Source organism: Mesoplodon mirus (genome assembly GCF_964341445.2).
Source record: "Mesoplodon mirus genome assembly, chromosome: 1".
NCBI classification, from domain to species: Eukaryota; Metazoa; Chordata; class Mammalia; order Artiodactyla; family Ziphiidae; genus Mesoplodon; species Mesoplodon mirus.
Window position 1 is genome coordinate 220,163,955 of NC_138976.1, and position 14,097 is coordinate 220,178,051.

Consider the following 14,097-nt stretch of genomic DNA (forward strand, 5'->3'; position numbering starts at 1 on the left):
ACCAGACAAGTTCTCTATTATGCAACAGTGACTCATAACTTATGCTTTACTATTCCCATGTGTATCTTTGAATTCTGATATTTTTAATGGGAGAGAAAATGAATAGATTAATTAAGGTAAGAAAGACAATAAATAGAGATCAGTTATCTTGAGGACACATAACCCAAGGGAGAATACAGTGGGCAGCCCAGAGCCTCACTCTCAAAAACCGTAATTGTACCTTTTAAATTTTGCTAATGGCCAGGAGCTAGTATAATCCTTTTCAGCGCATTCTTTAGAGGTTGTTAGCTAACACCTGGGGCACATCCCATCCCCAGGTCGCTGCCTTCCTGACACCTTAGGCTGTATGTAACAAGCAACTTAAATGCCTATGAGGAAGAGAAAGTAAAATAAACATATAAACTCTGCCACCAAGTCATGGAATCTGTGATTAGCTGCAGAAAGCATGTCCAGCTGGAAGACTTTTAAATTTAAAATTGAAAAAAAGCATAGGAAGGGTAGGGGGAGAAAAAAAGAAGTGTGTGCTATTGAAACAAAACAGATTCCAGATTTGACTTTTTTCAAGGGCCTGCCACTTCCAGCCACCACTCCTGTTTTACCAGTGGAACCTGTTGATTAAATAAATAATCATCATGATAAAATAGCTACCATCGATTTAGTGCAAGTTACTGTTTTGGGTGATTTTCAAGCTGCTTTTCTAATTTAATTCTCTCTATAACCCTATAAGGTAGATATTATCTCTGTTTTACTGAGGAAGAACTTGAGGCCCAGAGAGCAAATATATTTACTCAGACTTTTTAGCCTCTGCATCCCTTTACCCTCTTAAAAATTATTGAGGACCCCCAAGAGCTTTTGTTCACATGGATTATGTCTATTGATGGCTATTAATTTCTAGTCTTAGAAATTAAAACAAAAATTTTAAATATTTACTTGCTTGTTCTTTTAACAATAACAAGCTTATTACCTGTTCATATAAATCATATCTATTTATGAACAGTGACCATATTTTTCAAAAAGTGAGCAATATGAGTGGCATTGTTTGACATTTTTGCAAACCTCTTTATCATCTGGCTCCATAGAAACAGCAGGATTCGAATATCCACTTCTACATCCAATGTGTTGTGACATTACACATCCTATAGCCCCTGGGAAACTCCACTGTAGACTCATGAGAGAATGAGCATTGAAAAAAGGCAAATAATATTAGTATTATTAAGAAGATGGTTTTGACCTCATGGACCCCTCGAAAGGGTCCTGGGGACTCCCAGAGACCAGGGACCAGACTTGGAGAACCTCTGTGCTAGGCTGTCTTCCTGTCTCTTCCACTGAGTTAGCATTTGGTGAATGAGGGGTGAACTGGGCCCCATGGTGCTGTTGACTGGCCTCCTGCACCAGGCCCAGCCGAGGCCCGTGTGGCACATTTCAAAGAGTTTTCCATGATCCAGGCCCAGAAATTTCAGAAGGGACAAATTTGGCAAATGATATTAGAAGATTTAATTTTTTTTTTTTTTTTGCGGTACACAGGCCTCTCACTGTTGTGGCCTCTCCCGTTGCGGAGCACAGGCTCCGGACGCACAGGCTCAGCGGCCATGGCTCACGGGCCCAGCCGCTCCATGGCATGTGGGATCTTCCCAGACCAGGGCACGAACCCGTGTCCCGTGCATTGGCAGGCGGACTCTCAACCACTATGCCACCAGGGAAGCCCCTAGAAGATTTAATTTTAAAATGTTTTTACAGCTGTATGTGAACTGTACACACGTTCCTTCGGCAACCAGAAACAGTGGGACTTAGCATGTGGCTAACAAGACTGAAGTAGGAAATTACCAGATGTTGCGTTATTAACAGTATCCAGCTAAGAGACATTTTATGAAATACCAAAATGAACAGAGTTTCATCAGTCTGGGATGCTGGCCTCAGATGCCAGATATGTGCCTTCAGCTGTAATTTACATGTTCATAAATGCTGTAAGGCATTTCATTTCCTGAAGCTCCCTTTGACTATGTAGATAGTTTAGTTAGAAATAGGAAATCAGTGCCCTAACTTGGAGAAATATTTTCCCAAATTCCACACAACAGTACGATCAGACTTTCTTTCATACCTCCACTCTTTCCAAACAACCTGACTCAGAAGGAACACACACACACATCTCAAAACCAGAACAAGAGCCCACACCAACTTTCTTTCCCCTCCAGCAAGCCTTTCATGCTCTCAAAGACTAGGTCTTTGGAACTGGTTCCACTCCACTTTCAATGGTCTTTAGTTCATTGCCCTTTAAACTCAGCATTGCTTTGTTTGAGGACACATGGTGTTCTTCATGTTCTTACAAACAGAATTAACAGAAAATGCCCCCTGGCAAAGCGGCTAAGGTACAGTAGATTTTTGATGTCAGAAAACAGGGTTAGTTGATCCTAGCCGTGAAGAACGTTGGGAGTGTCCGCAGAAACTCAACCCACCTGACTCCCTAGTCATTGCCCAGTGACTCTCCAGTGTCTTTTGCAACTGGATCAATGACTGCTTTGTTCTCCACTGGTAACCCTCCTTTTCTTTTTCTGAAGATGTGGGAGAAGGCAATCAAGCTGAGCAAAGAGCTGGCTGAGAATTATGAGAGCAAAGTATTCGACTACGAGGGCCTGGGTGACCTCCTGGTGAGTCTGGGTCAGAAGACATCGAGCCTCTGGCAGGGGTGCTGTTTGTGAAAATGGTTTTGTACGTTTACAAAAGATAGTTGATGTTCTTTACAATGGAAAAGTACACCTTGCTTAGAATAAAAATGAAGAGAAATGAGGTCTGAAAGCTGTTACCGCTATTTGTCCAGATTATCTTTGATGGGGGCTCAGGATCCCCGTCTACAGCCCTGTCTCCTCTGTGGACCCTCCATATCCCAGGCCCAGCACCCCTTTTCCCTCTCAGTTACTCTGCCTTCCAGGGAGCCTTTCCACGTTTCAGATGTTTTCTGACATCTGTTCATCAGAATTACTTGTCCTGTGGGCCACATCCTCAGGGCTCTGCTGAATGAATGAACTGCTCATCGTTGAGCTCTGTTTTTTATCTTATTTTCCAATTTTAAATCTTTTTTTTGTTTAAAAAAATTTGTTTTTAGTTTGTTTTTTTGTTTGTTTTCTATTGTTTATTGTTTTTTATCTTGATTATCCAATTTTGCCTTCCTCCTGCTCCAAATGTCCCTGGACTGCTCTACTTTTTCTGTTGTTTTGGTTTTTGTCTTTTTGTTTTGTTTTGTTTTTTATTGTTTTTCATCTTGATTCTCCAGTTTTGCCTTCCTCCTGCTCAAAATGTCCCTGGACTTCTCTGCTCTTACAGTCATCCTGCCCTTGTGTATTACACCTGGCTGTTGGCACAGGTCACCTATTTCAAAACAGTAAATCGAAACAAAAATAACCTTTTCCATGCCCAGTGGGGGGCCAACACAATATTACATTGGGTCATTTTCAGTGGAGGAGTCACAAAAGGTCAGGTCACCCATTGTCATGTAATAATTGGAGGAGATAGTTGACAAGATCACTTTGAAAAGAATTTGCCCCTGTATGGTACCAGCTCCTGCCATCATGCAAAAAGTCACAGATGAATTTCACAAACTAAATTGAGCTGAGGCATGAGCAGTGTAACAAGTTACCTCTCTAAGAAAACATTGTGATAGAAACCTTCACTGAGGTAGGGTAGTAATCACCTTGGCGCTAACCATTGTGGGAGGGACAGCTGTCAAAGCCCCCCAGGTCTGGCTACCTATTTTGCTTCCTTTAAGGCTGATGCTCTATGCCCTGGTTGGGAAACCTCTCCCCACAGGAAGCATTAAAGATAGGGGTGGTACCAATATATACAGTGGAATATTAGCCATAAAAAGGAATGAAATTGGGTCATTTGTAGAGACGTGGATGGATCTAGAGACTGTCATACAGAGTGAAGTAAGTCAGAAAGAGGAAAACAAATATCGTATATTAACACATATATGTGGAACCTAGAAAAATGGTACAGATGAACCAGTTTGCAAGGCAGAAATAGAGACACAGATGTAGAGAACAAACATATGGACACGAAGGGGGAAAAGTGGCAGGGGGTGGTGGTGGTGGGATGACTTGGGAGATTGGGATTGACATGTATACACTAATATGTATAAAATGGATGACTAATAAGAACCTGCTGTACAAAAATAAATAAAATAAAAATTCAATTACCAAAAAAAAAAAAAAAATAGGGGTGGTACCGGATTTGAAAAATAGAACACCACCACCACCTTCTGGGCACCTGTAGCTGAACCGAGGCCTTGAATCGAAACCACCTGCATGAACTGGAAGGTTCTCTCTTTCTTTCCTCATATGTCTCTGTTCCAGTGCAGCCACCCACCTGAATCTCAGAAAGTGCTTCTTAAGCTTTTAGGGGTCCTGAACGTACTTCAAGAAACTGGTGAAAGCTAAACCGTCTCCTTCCCTCCACAGGTGAATGCACACACATCTGTCCTTCTGCACATAACTGCAAGGATTCCCAGACCCTCCCAGGCCCCTTCGTAGATGCAGGTCCAAAACCGCCGATCCAGGGAAAGGATCATTCTTTGGCCCAAAAGATATTTTACAAAGACCTTTCATTTCTCTCTGTTACGTGGGAAACAACAAAGCAAATAGTCTGAGCTTTTTTTTTTTTTTTTCCCAGCAGTGCCCTTGTAACCTCCCTGTGGAATGTCTTGTTTTGTTTTCCAGAAAAAAAGAGCCTCATTTTATGAGAACATCATTAAGGCAATGAGGCCTCAGCCTGAATACTTTGCTGTTGGCTACTACGGACAGGGCTTTCCTTCTTTCCTACGGGTAAGGAGCCTGAGGGTGGTCTCCCCAGCCATTAAGCCCTGCGGTCTGCAGGAGGGAAGGTCTTCATTTCTTTTCCAGATGGGTCTAGCGTGTTAGCAGCTGGAGACCCCTGTTCTCACGGTGGGAGGTTAGGGAGGGAAACCACTTCCTGAGCGGCTGGTCTCTTCACCCCCCCCCCCCCCCCCCCCCGCCTGAGCGGCTGGTCTCTTCACCCCCCCAGCTGCCTCTGGTATTCTGGCAGCTCTTTTGTAAAATGACTTCTCCCAGGTGGAATGAAAAAGGGAAAAACAAAACCATTCCCTCCACTGGTCTGCTGCTGAGGGTCAGCCGGGGTGGGGTGGGGGGGAGTGTGGATTGATGTATCTAATTGTTTATTTTATTTCCAGCTAGAGCTAGTTTGAAAACAAATATCCCCAGGACAAGACTGCAAAAGGTTCACAAAAATAAAAACAGTTTTGTTGGAATAATGAGAAGGACCATGTTTATCTTCTTTCTCAAAAATTTTTAGAATGTAATACTGATTATACAATCGAAAAAGCAACCCCCCCCAAAAAAAAGCCCTCTTATTTTCTCCCACAGAAAAGAAGCCTCTTTTAGTGCTGAGCTATGTTTAAATATATATTATCCATCTTCCTTCCCCTAATTAAAAAAGAAAGAAAAAAGTGGAAAGGAAAATACATTTCTTACAGCGCATAGTAAGGAAGTAGTTTATTCATTCATTCAATAACTGTTTGCTTAGGGCCTACTGTGTGCCAGGCAATAGAGATACAGTGCTGATCATAATCAGATGTGGTCCTTGCTCTCATGGACTTTACAACCTAATGGGTGAGATGTTAATTAAATAATCACACAAACAAGTATGAAATCGAAACTGACCAAGACAGGAATTCTGTGCTAGATGAGTTGGTTAAGCAAGGAGTATTTATCCAAGTAAAATTAAAACCTGTGTTCACGTAAAAATTGTACGTGATTGTTTATAGCACTGTTACTTATAATCACTAAAGATTGGATACAGCTCACATCTCCCTCAGCTGGTGAAGGGATCAGCAGAGTGTGGGACAGCCATGCAGTGGAAAACTACTCAGGAAAAAAAGGAATAAACTCCTGATACACGTAACCACAGGGATGAATCTCAGATGTATCGTGCTGAGTAAAAGCAGTTAGACCTTAAAGGCTACATACTCTGTGATTTTATTGATATGACATTCTGGCCAAGCCAACACTTACCATAGGGATGGAGAGCAGGTCAGTGGTTATTGGATCTGGTCATTGGAGCCGGTAGGGTGAAGGCTGGGCTACAAAGAGACATGGGGAGATTTTAAGTGGTGAGGAAACTGTGCTATATCTTAATTGTGGTCATGGTTATGTTTGTCAAAACTTGCAGAATTTTACACTGAAAGGGGTAGACTTTTACTATGTGTCAATTATACGTGAATTTTTTAAGAATCGGGAAAGGGGCTTCCCTGGTGGTACAGTGGTTGAGAGTCCGCCTGCCGATGCAGGGGACACGGGTTCGTGCCCCGGTCCGGTTCGTGCCCCACATGCCACAGAGCGGCTGGGCCCGTGAGCCATGGCCACTGAGCCTGCGCGTCCGGAGCCTGTGCTCCGCAATGGGAGAGGCCACAACAGTGAGAGGCCCGAGTACCGAAAAAAAAAAAATTGGGAAAGACTTCCCAGGGAACTTATGCTTCAGCTGGGATTTGAAAGGTGAACTGGGAGTCAAGAAGGTTAAGGGGATAGGAAAAGGCGTTCCAGGCAGAGGAAACAGCAGGCAAGGGCATGGCAGGGGCTGGGAGTGGAAGACGAGTGCTGTGGGAAGAGAGGGAGCTGGGGTGAGCAGGGAAGATGAGGCCGGAAGAGTGGGAGGAGCATGCGGGGCTTTGGGGTCACATAGCGTGTTTTGTTGGCATCCAGAGAGCAGTGGGAGCCATTGTAGATTTTTCTGTGTTGGCAAGGTGGTCTGGCTTCGGTGTGGAGAATGGATGGGACGTGCGTGTAGATAAGCCCCTAGAGACCATGGCAGGTGTTCAGGGAACAGATGACCGGCTGGCCTAGGGAGGTGGCTTTAGAGAGGAAGGGAAAGATTAGTGTGATGGAGACGAAGTAAGAGTATTTGATGATTGATGGGATGTGGCAATGAGCAAGAGGGAGGTGGTGAGAATGATCCCTAGCTCTCTGGTCTGCATAATTGGTGGGGCAGTGGAGCCATCCACTAAGATGGCGACACTGGGAAAGGACAGGATCATGGAGGAGAGGATGAATCCACTCACTGAATAAATATTTATTGAGCTCTTATCCATATCTTATCATGAATGATAGCAAATTTAAGACCAGAACCTACTGCAGACCCATATTTATGGACCTTGCTGTAATATAGGCCTGGGGGCAGAGTCTAAAACAAACCCAAATCCCTGAAATTGTAGAGCTTCTCTTCTGGCTTGGAGAGACAAATAAATAAATAAATACTAAGATAAATAAGTAAAATATTGAGTGTGTCAGATGGCCTAGAACAGCGCCTCATACAGGGTGGACACTCAGCAAGTATTGTAGAGAAAAATGCGTCAGGGGAGGTGAATGGAGAGGCAGATGGTGGGGATGGAGTTGCAACTTTAAACAGAGTGAATAGGAAAGACTTCGGTAAGAAAATGACACCTGAGCAAAACCCTGAAAGACGTGAGGGAATAAGCCAGGCAGCTCTCAAGCGGGGGCCAGACAGTGAGAACAGCAGGTGCAAAAGCCACGAGGCTGGAGATGCATGAACAAAAGGGCAGGTAGAGAATGGGCTCAGAGAGCTATGGGTACCAGATTGAAGAGGGCCTTTGGGATCTTTATAGGTTGTTTGGTTTTAGACATACTCAATGTGAGGTAGATTTGGAACATCCAAAAAATGTGAGTCAACCATTTGCTCTATGGGTCTGGAATGCAAAGGAAAGTTCTAGGCTGGAGATAAACGTTGGGTTATTTACGTGTCGTTAACAATGGTTGTAGATAAGGTGGCCAAGGGAGACTGGAGTAATAGAAGTAGAGGGTCTGCAGTAGGTTCTGGTCTTAAATTTGCTCTCGTTCATGATAAGATATTGACAGCTACCACACTTGTTACATATGATTATTGTGTCACATGGAATCATGGTTATGAACTGGAAGACAGCAGTGGTTCAGTGAAAACAAGAAGTCTAGACTTTCAAGTTGAAACATTGGGGTCTAAATCATCTGCTGAGTGACTGTGATTTGGGCCAAATCACATGACCACCAAGTCTTGGTTTTCTCACCTTGAAGTTAGGGAAATAAGGCCCACACTGCAGGGCTGGTTTGAGAATGAAATGAATAGCAGATGGGAGTGCTTTATAAACTGTACAGGCGTTTGTAGATGTTACGTGTTGTCAGCGTGTACTGAAAAGTAGAGAATCCACGTGAATTATGTAACCTAAATGCCCTTGCATGTTACGGACTATTTCCCCAAACTCAGAAAGTATAAAATTATATCCTCTCCCCTGACCCCAAGCAGGCCTCCGTCTCTTCTGTTTTTGTCAGCGGCATCACTGTTCTTCCTGCTCCAAGGCCGTTGCCTCAGAATCCTCACCGACTCTCCCATCCCTTTGCTCCTTACCAAACACCAAAGACTCAACCAGTCCCTGTAGCTCCTCCTTCCCCCACAGGGTTTTGCCAAGGATCCCTACAGTTGGATAGATTAGGTTGACTACACTTCCTCCTTCATCACATTGCTCCCTCCTTCTAGAACCTCCAGTGAATTTCCAGGCCTTTGGACCATTGACCTGCCTTTCCAGGCCTTTCAGATTCCGGCTCGTCCAAGCAGGTTTCTTCTACCTGCACTCCTCACTTTCTGCCTTGGGCCTTATCCTTCTTTTCACTTCCGTGCCTGGCTGTCTTCCTCTCCCCCTCCTCCTCCTCCTCCCCCTCCCCCTCCCGACCCTATCCATCCATCTACATCCAATCAAGTCTCGTGTCCTCCTGGAAACCCTTTCCTTCAGGTTGAGCTGCTTTGTACTGGCCTTCTGCTTGTCTGGTTCCTTCCACAGTTATGGTCCACATCATACACTTAGTGTTTTCTTATACTCCGGTCCCTTAACCCACCACAGTTTTGCCTGAATGATGAAATTGCATAATGCATGCGTCAGGCACATAAATCTTTCCTGGCTTGGAAACATTTTATCATCAATTGCAAAAGATCTGGCAATGTTCACTGCCCTCCGTGTTGAGCATAGAAGGTATATTGCCTTCAAGGTACTTAAATTATCTAAATTATCTTACTTGTTTGTTTACTTGTTTTCTATTTCTCTTCACCAGAGCAGAGTTACTCTTCTGTCCCTAGCGTCTGGCATATCTCATTTGCTCGATACATATTGGTTGTGTGAATGGACAAGTGATTTTTGAAAACATGTTACAGGACAATATGGGCCCAGGTTTTAGTTAAAAATGGATCATGTGTGGGCTTTAGATACTAAGTACTCATCTGAGTGACCATTAGAGGAGCAGGAACCTTCAAAACATGGTGACATTTGAACTCGCAACAGCTGTGAGGTGAATTTCTTCCATGCCTGGGGCCTAGAAAATTTCTTTTCAAAACATCCAGTTTTATTAAAGAGAAGAAGCTGCAGTTTGGAATGGAGAGAATAGTATTGAGGGCAGTTATTTTCTATGAGACTTCAATGTGGCCATCCACGGTGATCTCCAGGATTGGCTTGGGACGGCTGTAGGTTAATCCTGTTCTCTGTTCCTGTCTCACCTGTTGTGTTGATTCGCTTTGTACTTTAGAGTTCTCTAGGCAGTGCCGCTCAAAGCGCTGTTTCCCTAACTGTTACTGGATCATGATGAGAAAGGAGCTTGTACCTCAAAGTAAATGAATGTACTTCCTTCATTGAGAATTTCTTGCCATGAAAAGTATCAGCTAAACTAGACAGCATGCCCGATAACATCCTGGATTTCCACTAGGGTGCAAATTCCTTATCTCCTTGTGGATCAGTGTAGGCTGTTTGCACACCAGTTGTCATCCTTGGGCCATACTCTGAGAAACACTGCCTGAAGCATTTTCATGCCTGTGACTTAACTCCCCAGATAAACTGTGAGCTCTTTCGGATGTGATGGTTACTGTGGGGCACATAGCAGGTGCTCATTGAGGGCATGGTGGGGGTATTGCACTTGGTCTGGGGAGGACAGTGGCTTCCTCGGGACCAGGCTTCCCAGTTGCCCCTTCACTCTTCATATTTAATTCTTTCCCTTGCTCTCCTGGCCTGCAGAACAAGATCTTCATCTACCGGGGAAAGGAGTACGAGAGGCGAGAGGACTTCAGCCTGCGGCTGCTGACCCAGTTTCCCAACGCCGAGAAGATGACCAGCACCACGCCCCCAGGAGAGGACATCAAGTCCTCCCCCAAGCAGCGTATCCTCATCCTGGGGTCATGGCTGAGGGGCTCTTGAACCTGCAGCAGCCCCAGGCCAGCCAGAGAAGCTGAGGGTTCCATCCCACCCCTGCGTGCCGATAGGTCCTGGCCTCAGACTCATTTAACCATCCTGACTCAGTGTCCCATTCTGTGTAAAAGCTTTGGGAACCTAATGTCCTTAGCTCAGGGCTATGACGTAACTAAAGGAGAGAGATGAGAAGCAAATGTTGAATAGGAAGGGATGTGTGTTATAGCCACAAGTGGAGCCTGAGGCGAATAGACTTCCTGTTCCGAATTCTGGATCCTGGATAAAGATGTGTAGCTCTTTTTTGGTAACATATAATGTCATCGAAAAACCAATCGCATGCTTTTTAAAAAATAAAGATGTTACAAAAGTAAACAGTATTCTAAGAGGTTGGTAAGACAGAGCTGGTGTGGCATGGTAGATAAATAAGAAAAAGGGCTCTGGAGCACATTGCCTGGGTTTGAGTCCCAGTGCTGTCACTTACTGTGTCACTTTGGGCAACTTACTTAATTTCTCTGTGCCTCAGTTTTCTCACCTGTAAAGTGGGGATGATGATCATTCTTCCCCTTGGAGTTCTTGCAAAGATTGAGTATCTGTAAAATACTAGGAACGGTGCCTGGTAAATACATAATAAAAGTTCAGTATGTATTAATTATTATAGAATGGTCAGTAGCTATAGAAAGATACACAGCAATGATAGATCAGTAGGCAGACCTGCCTTTCAGAGGAGAGTGTAGTGGCCTCTTAACACAGTGGATGCTTGGAAAAAGGTTTTCTGGGAAAAATTGTTTCAGTTGTAGGGATTCAGAAAATGCTTGTGGGGCCTCCTTGGGATGGGACTGAAGAGGTCTTCATGAATTGGATGTAGAAATAGGAGTCCCAGAGTCACGTCTGCATAGCCAACTTACCTTGGCAAGTTGCTTAGTTTCTCCAGGCCTTGGTTTTCTCATCTATAAAGTGTGAGGGGAGCTCTGTTTCTCCCAAATATCTAATAGCATTTCTGTAAAGATCAAATTTAAAAGATCATTTATGTGAAAGCGTTTTGTAAGCTATAATAGCTTAAGGCATAGCCCAGTGGTTCTCAGATTTTATTATACTTAAGAATCACCATGGAGAGATTCTATTTCAGCAGCTGTGAATTCTAATTCTGCATTTTGAGTAAATCTCCAGGTGATTCTGGTGCCAGTGGATGGCACTCTTCACGTTGAGAAATACTGGGAGTGAATGTTAGGTCTAGACCCAGTGCCTTAAATTCTAGTTTCAATGCTATAGATTTGGAAGCATTGTTGGTAAAGGCAAAAAAAAGTCATGCCTAAGATCAGATCATTAAGTGAGAGAGGGAGACCTTACCCCTGAGCTGGGTTTGACATCTGACTTCATTTATCAGTTGTGTGATCTGGGCTTTCTCAGACCCTCAGATTCTTCATCTGTAAAGTGGATTAATAACATCCACCTGGAAATTGTTGTGTTTATTGGAGATAACATATTCAAAGCACCTATTACAGTGCCTGGGTCTGGTACTTGGTAAACAAATGGTATCCAAAGATAACAAGAAATTCCTATTGCTCGGGCTCTGGAATCTGGCTAATTCAGAGGGATGCTCGTCCAAAAGAAATGATTTAAGACAATTTCTAGTCACCTGTTTTCCTGAAATTTCATTAATGTTTGTTTCCCTAAGACAAGGTTGCCTGCCACGTGTCTGACCAAAAAATGTCCCAAGATTATGACTTAATAAGGCATTTTGGCAATATCTGAGGGAACCCCATTTTCAATGCAGTCCTGGCATTTGGTTCAAAGGAATGATCGGTGTTGGTACCATTTCCATCGGTAAAGCAGGAGGAACAGGTGGTCCTTTTTTGCTGTGACAGCTTAGTGGCCCAGCCTGTTTCCTTCCTTAACGAGCTCCTCAGACATGCAGTGTTTCACTGTAAAGCCAGTGATGAGCCTGCCGCCCGGCTACAAAGATAAACCAGTTCCAGAGCAGATCTTAAAGTAAGTGGGTTTTTTTGTTTGTTTTTTAAACCATGTGTCTCACACACTTCTTTATATAGAAGTCTATCAAAATTCATTACAGTTTGGAAGACCTCCTGTTGTCTTCGTCCATTTGGTCTGCTGTAACAGAAGATCATAGACTGAGTGGCTTACAAACAACAGAAATTGATTTCTCACATTTTTGGAGGCTGGGAAGTCCAAGATCAAGGCACTGGCAGATTCAGTGTCTGGTGAGGGCCTTCTTCCTGGTTCGTAGGTGGTCATCTTCTCGCTGTGTCCTCACATGGTGGGAGGGGTGAGGGAGTTCTGTGGGGTCTCTTTTTTAATAAGGGCACTAACCACGTTCATGAGGGCTCCACCATCATGAGCTAATCACCACCCAAAAAGCCCACCTCCTAACACCATCACATTGGGCATTAGGATTTCAGTATATGAATTTGGGGGGGGACAAATATTCAGACCATAACAACTGTCCCTTCCATTTCCAGTATAAGGTAAGAGCTTGGTAACTCAAGGGATTTGGAGATTTCTTTTTTTTTAAGCAGAGGGAAGGAAATTGAGAATTTCACTCTTAGGTTTCAGATCCCCTAGTTCTTTTTTCCACTCAGAAGGATTCACTGGCCAGTAGCGACTGACCTCACCTTGCCTTCAATTAGTGAGTTCCCCTTTGATTGAATTCCTTCTCCTGAGAAGCTAAAATGCTAGTAGGATGGATAGAACTGTTAGAAAACTATACAAATGAGATCACAAACATGGACATAAATCCATATGCCTTTCAAAATTGTGAGCTATGAGATAGATTCATCAGTAATAAAACTAAGATGTGCAATAAAATCAAATTCTGGGGACTTCCCTGCCAGTCCAGTGGTTAAGACTTCATGTTCCCACTGCAGAGGGGCACGGGTTCAATCCCTGGTTGGGGAACTAAGATCCTCCATGCCATGTGGCATAGCCAAAGAAGTTAAAAAAAATTAAATTCTGCATCATCTCCAGCCTTCATTGTGGAGACTATGTCAGTTTTGAGGTAGTTTAGTGGATAAGACTCAGTCCATGTAAGATGTGTCTCAGGTTTTGTTGGAGCAGTGCTTGTTGTAAGAAAGAAATGAAAGCATATGGCTGTGTCTTTCCCAGCTACTACAGAGCCAATGAAGTACAGCAGTTCAGATATTCTCGGCCGTTCCGGAAAGGAGAAAAGGATCCCGACAATGAGTTTGCTGTGAGTCCACCACGTTGATCCTCTAAAACAAGATGTAATGGACATCCAAAATGGAGGCCTTCCATTCAACCAGCATCTACAGCAGAAATGATGGCAGCCCTGAGATAGAGTTTCCGTGTGCTTATTACCTAGTCAGCAGACTTGTTTCAGTGGAATATTCTAGACTAGTGATCCAGGAACTGGGCTCCACTCCTGGGTCTGCCACCACCATGACCTTGATTTGAGCATGTCACACCTCTCTGGACCTCAAATTTCCCATCAAAAAGGGCGAGGGAGCCCCAATAGATAATTCCTTTCTGCTTTAAACACTTAGAATCCTTAAAGTTTGGGAGAAAGTATGGCCCATTCACTAAGGAGGCATTGAAAATAAAATCTCTAGATAACCAACAAGGACCTACTGTATAGCACAGGGAACTCTGCTCAATATTCTGTAATAACCTAAGTGGGAAAAGAATTTGGCAAAGAATAGATACATGTATATGTATAACTGAATCACTCTGCTGTATACCTGAAACTAACAATCAGCTATGCTCTGATATGAAATAATTTTAATTTTTATTTATTTAAAAAAATTTTAAAAAAGAGAATCTCATAAACCTGGAAGTTTTTTTGTTTTGCCTGAGAACTGACCAACATTTCCTACTTTCCTTCC

General features: G+C 43.5%; 1 protein-coding gene across 1 annotated transcript in view; it reads left to right on the top strand.

The window, feature by feature from the left end:
• Positions 1 to 14,097, top strand: part of DOCK5 (dedicator of cytokinesis 5) — a 215,655-nt gene that overhangs the window by 179,417 nt on the left and 22,141 nt on the right. The window contains exons 39-43 of the mRNA XM_082624873.1: positions 2,556 to 2,645; positions 4,710 to 4,814; positions 10,070 to 10,211; positions 12,148 to 12,229; positions 13,361 to 13,445. Coding sequence (XP_082480999.1) covers positions 2,556 to 2,645; positions 4,710 to 4,814; positions 10,070 to 10,211; positions 12,148 to 12,229; positions 13,361 to 13,445 — 504 coding nt within the window. The remainder of the gene's footprint in view (positions 1 to 2,555; positions 2,646 to 4,709; positions 4,815 to 10,069; positions 10,212 to 12,147; positions 12,230 to 13,360; positions 13,446 to 14,097) is intronic.